At 46.8% G+C, this 5336-nt stretch overlaps 1 protein-coding gene across 1 annotated transcript; it reads right to left on the reverse strand.

Moving 5' to 3' along the window:
• Window positions 1–540: 540 nt before the first annotated feature.
• Window positions 541–4941, reverse strand: LOC147897486 (pentatricopeptide repeat-containing protein At3g16610-like). Its single transcript, XM_087379949.1, has 3 exons — window positions 1599–4941; window positions 1396–1503; window positions 541–1269 (listed from the first exon to the last, which is right to left on the reverse strand). The coding sequence occupies exons 1-2, from the start codon at window positions 4511–4513 to the stop codon at window positions 1458–1460; spliced, it is 2961 nt and encodes a 986-aa protein (XP_087236075.1). The 5' UTR covers window positions 4514–4941; the 3' UTR covers window positions 541–1269; window positions 1396–1457.
• Window positions 4942–5336: the final 395 nt, after the last annotated feature.

Raw genomic sequence — 5336 nt, forward strand, 5'->3', positions numbered from 1 at the left:
CTCTCTCTCTCTCTCTCTCACACACACACACACACACCACACACACACACACACACACTCATCCCCGCCCCCCCCCTCTGTCACTTTGTTCTCTCTCTCTCTCTCTCGTTCATTACTTCTCTCTTTCTCTCTCTGCCCCCCCTCTCTTTCTCTCTCTCGCTTGCTCTCGCATTCTCTCTCCCCCTCTCTCTCTCTACTTCAATCTCTCCCTCTCTCTCTCTCTCTCTCTCTCTCCTCTCCCCCGCTTTCTCTCTCTCTCTCATTCTCGCTTTCTCTCTCTCTCTCATTCTCGCTTTCTCTCTCTCCCTATCTCTCTCTCTACTTCAATCTCTCTCTCTCTCTATCTCTATCTCCCCGCATCTCTCTATTGCTGGACAGTGCCGTCTGGTCCCTGCTCCTCTACCCGAGCGTGCCACGTGGTGCTAATGCATTTTTTCGCGCTTCTTTGTCTTACAACATAGGAGGGGAAGATGTCTGTTTTTTTTGGCGGGGGGGGAAATTGAAAGTCACCATACAAGGTTCTCCATAGAGGGAACGCTTCCCATAAAAAACATGTAGACACCAACACGAGTCGTCTCTCAGGATCACGAACTTATCGGCGGACATCGGCGTGCAAAAGCCCCATGCTTCAAAGTCTTCGAGCTGGGTAGACCCACATAGCAGTTTCTTGGAAACTATGTCCACATCAGACAACGGTTCCGGTTCCAATGCACCTTGATCACCGTCCCCGTCCTTCAAAGCAGCCACCAGTCCCTTCAATCCATATCCTCCTCACTCATTTCTCTCGATCTCGATCTCGCTTCGAGCGCTTCGACCTCGTCCCCAGGGCCTCAACATCATTCGAGGTTGAAGACAAAATGGGCATGAACGGAGGCTCACCCTGCTCTCACACCCGCTTGCCCTTAATACCTCATTGTTTGAAGTTGAGGTAGTCAACCTCAGGTATGAGGAGTTCGTTCAAAATTTGTCTACACCCAATTTCTTTAAGAAAATGCCCTTAGATAGAGGGAGGTAGACATCACTCATCAACTAGTCTTGTACCATTAGATCATCCCTTCGCAAATGTTGTTTCTAAATGATTTGCTTGACACTTTCCTTTCTCAAAACCGGATGTCCTAGCATCTGAGAAACGTCACTGCATCAGTTCTACGTTGCATTGTTAATGAGACTTGAAACCAGCGTAGATGGGCATGTTGACTCTGCAAAAGTCATTTTGGTACCTTGTCGCACCTCAGCTGCATATTATTCGAACCAACCTTAATCTGTAACCTGCATACAAAGCCCTTTTAAAAATATAGTACTTGGCACTACTGCTTGTAGCCCATTCAAATGGACAGTCAAATCAAATTGAGTCAGCAAACATGCAGATGAACAAAAGCATTTAAAAAGAGGTACCTTGAAGGTGTCGTCATATTGTCAGCTTTACTTTGCAATACTGAAGTACAGGCTGCTCCTTCTCACAGGTCACGTAGAGCCACTTCTGTATTGAAGATAGACATCTTCCTGTCATCCACAGACTAACCAAGGTTTGAGACAAGCAACCATCTGCAACACATGGTCTGCCGATCCAGCATCCCTTCTCAAGTAAACCCATCTACCTTAATGCAGCTGCCAGCCTTGAGTCCTGGTTCGTCACTTCTTTCCTTATATTTACCGGATCGTTCCATATGTCAGCTGCAAAATAAATGCTCGATAGCATTACATAAAGTGCAGAATCCTTTAGCTCTGATTTTGTGATGTGTTCTGCAATGCGCTTTCCACGCTCCACATCCAAGTGCTTTTTGCAAGCACTAAGCAATGCCATCCAGGTTGTGGCCGTAGGTTTAAATGGCATGCTACTGATCAAGCCCTCTGCTTCATCGAGTCTCCCTACTCGTGCAACCAGGTCTATTAGGCAATTATAATGCTGCAAGCTAGGCATAATCCCATGATCTCTACGCATCAAAGCAAAGTAATCCGAGCCCTCATCTGCCAGGCCAGCATGGTTACATGCAATGAGCACATTCAGAAACGTGACACTGTCTGGAACCACACCTTGCAGCTGCATCTGGTGAAACAAGGCTAGGGCTTCCCTTCCCCTACCATGCCTGGCATATGCTGCAATCATGCTGTTCCATGAGATCACATCCCGCTGAGCCATTGTATCAAACACCCTCCAGGCAAGCCCTGAATTGCCACACTTGCCGTACATATTGACTAGGGCATTTCCCACAACCATATCTGAGCTGAAAGCAGTGCCCATGAGGTAAGAATGGATGTATTTGCCAAGAGAAAGTGCGACTAGGCTAGCGCATCCAAAAAGGGTTGTGACAAAACTGACCCTGTCTGGGATCACACCATGCAGGTGCATTTGTTGAAAGAGTTGGAAAGCCATACTACCCTGGTCATGCTGGACATACGCTGACATCATGGCATTCCATGAGACAACACTCTGGTCAAGCATATTACAAAAAATTATCCATGCATCCTCTAGATTGCCAAGATTGGCATACATACTAATTAGAGCATTTGAAATATCTGCATCTGATTTATATATGCTGCCTGCGATGCGACAATGCATCTGCTTACACTCAGAAACGGCTATGTGGCTGTCACATGCAGGAAGAAGTGTTACAAATGTAACCTTATCGGGAATTATGCCTTCCATATGCATTAGCTGAAACAATTTCAGAGCCTCTTTGCCATTCTTGCTTTGGGCATATGCTCCAATGATAGCATTCCATGAGAACAAATTCTGCTGAGGCATTTTGTCAAACATCATCCATGCATCCACCAGACTCCCGCACTTGGCATACATATTGATAAGCGCAGTTCCCAATACAATATCCAACTCAAACCTACCCCCCATAATGCGGGCATGCATTCGGCGGCCTTCCCGAATGGATTCGGGACCAATGCATGCATCAACAATGTTGACAAATGTGACACTGTCTGCCAAGACCCCTTCCATGTGCATTTGTTGAAAATTTTGAATAGCCCTTCTGCTATTTCCATACTGCACATTGACTGCAATAATGGCAGTCCAAGAGAAAACGTCTGCCCTGGGCATTTGATCAAACGTCATGTTTGCAATCTCAATGCTACCACACTTTCCATACATGCCAATAAGATTGTTTCCCACCAACATATCTGACTCTAAGCCTCTGGCTATAACATAGACATGAATGCGCTGTCCTTCAGGTAGGGTAACCAGACTAGCACATGCATTGAGAATAGTAGCAAAAGTAATGTTGTTTGGAATAACACCTTCCATCTGCATTTGCAGAAACAGTTGAATGGCTGCACTGCCATATCTATGCTGCGAACATGCTGCAATCATGGCAGTCCACATGACAACATCCCTTTTAGCCAGAGAGTTGAAAATCATGCTTGCCGCCTCCAATTCACCACCCTTGCTATAAAAATTGATGAGAGAGGTACCCACAATAGCATCGTATCCAAATCCATTGCCCACAACATGTGCATGCATTCTCTTGCCTTCCGTTAGAGTTGCCTGGCTAGCACAGGCATCAAGAATGCTCACAAAGGTAAACTTGTCCGGAATGACATTTTCCAGGAGCATGTCTTGAAAGAGTTGTAGTGACTGCTTGCCCTGGTCACGATGAGTACTTGCCGCTATGATGACATTCCATGAGACGATATTGCGCTCAGGCATTTTGGTAAACAACCTCCATGCATCGTCTAAGCTGCTGCACTTTGAATACAGATTTAGAAGAGCAGTCCCAACAACAACATCCGACTCAAATCCTGCGTGGAATATAAGGGTATGCAGTTCTTTTCCTTCATGTAGAGCTGATTGGCGCGCACAAGCAGAAAGAATGCTAATGAGGGTAATCTTGTCTGGCATTAAACCTTCCAATTGCATTTGCCTGAAAATTTTGAAAACTCTGGTGTTCTGTTTGTTCTGAGCACATGCTCCTATGATAAGGGCATATGAGAATACGTTTCTGTGATGAATTTTTGAAAACACTAAAAATGCATCCTCCAGAGATTCACATTTCCCATACATTTGTACTACCAGATTCCCTAAAAATGCATCTGTGTCAAGTCCTATCCTGACGATTTTAGCATGCACACATCTGCCCTCCAATAAAGCCTTCTTACTTCCAAACCACCTTAGAAACGAGGCACAAGTAGCATACTCCGAGCGAATGCAAGGTCGGTCCTGCAAATCCTGCGCCCCTTTCCATTGGGCCCGCCAGCCCTCACTGACGAGACCAGTTGTAGCTGTTGTTGAATCTTCTCCTTTCACGGCTGATGGACCTTTACAAGGGATTATTTCACGGCGAATTATTTCATCTACACAGATATCCTCGTCCACAACTTCTTGTAACTGCTGCCCTTCCCGAAGCACCCCTGACAAATAGCGAAGTGGTATAAACCCCAAATTCTCCAATTTGCCCTTTCCAAATCTCTCACTTTCAGTCGGAGCCAGGGACGATCTCCCAGCAGCAGTGTCTAGCCTTAGCCCAAAGGACAGGCCCAATTCTTTCCGACATAATAGAGAGATCATGCCAGAACAGCACACAATGGCAGTCCTTCATAGCCTCCTTTTGGGAATCCTTGGCCACCATAGTTCGTCCGACGCCCGACTATGCTGCATTGCTTCTTCCCTGTGAATTTTGTTCTCTCTTTCTCTTCCCGGGGAATGACTAAGTACAGTCGCGATCCTCTGGCAGGGCAGGAAAAGTAATGAGCAGTTAATAGAGTTTGCTTCCTTTCGTGGGTTTTCTTGGCCTCGACAGAGGCGATGGCCATCTCGATGAAATGAAGCCGTTTGTTGTAAAGAAATGCGAAGGCGCAGCTCTTGGAGCGAATTGCAGGACCTTGTTCTGGCTAATTCTTATTCGATTGCATTTAGCGCCATCGCTGTTAGAGCTCTGTCGCAATGCCAGCGAGTTCCGTAGCCAACAGAACGCCGCTTGGCTAACGATTGACGAGTCTGCGTTGCAGCTTAAAGAGTTTTCTGTCAAATAGTTTGATTTAACTGTAGTTCTTCGCCGCTAGGGGCTAGGCAATCTAAAGGGAACCCAACCTGGGTGCGCGCACCCGCGTGGTGGTGGTCTCGCCACCTCCCCGTCTTCACACGTGGTGTGCTTCTTTGGGCTCCTGTGGGAATATCGATCTGTGGCCCGCCCAAACCTCCACCACACCGGGCTTGCACAGCGGAGGAGCAACTTTTGGGCCACCTGAGGCAGAGCACTTGCCAATCTAAGGGGTTGCCCGCGCTCAATTGTCTTTTGGGGGAAGGAAACTTTCTCCTTGTCAAAAGAAACCGCTACCTTTCAACAGCATAAGCCATAGGTGGAGTAGCACTTAAATGGTTGGCCACATTC

This window comes from Dipteris shenzhenensis, chromosome 10 (genome assembly GCF_047967505.1).
Source record: "Dipteris shenzhenensis isolate YYH24624 ecotype China chromosome 10, Dip_SZ_1.0, whole genome shotgun sequence".
NCBI lineage: Eukaryota > Viridiplantae > Streptophyta > Polypodiopsida > Gleicheniales > Dipteridaceae > Dipteris > Dipteris shenzhenensis.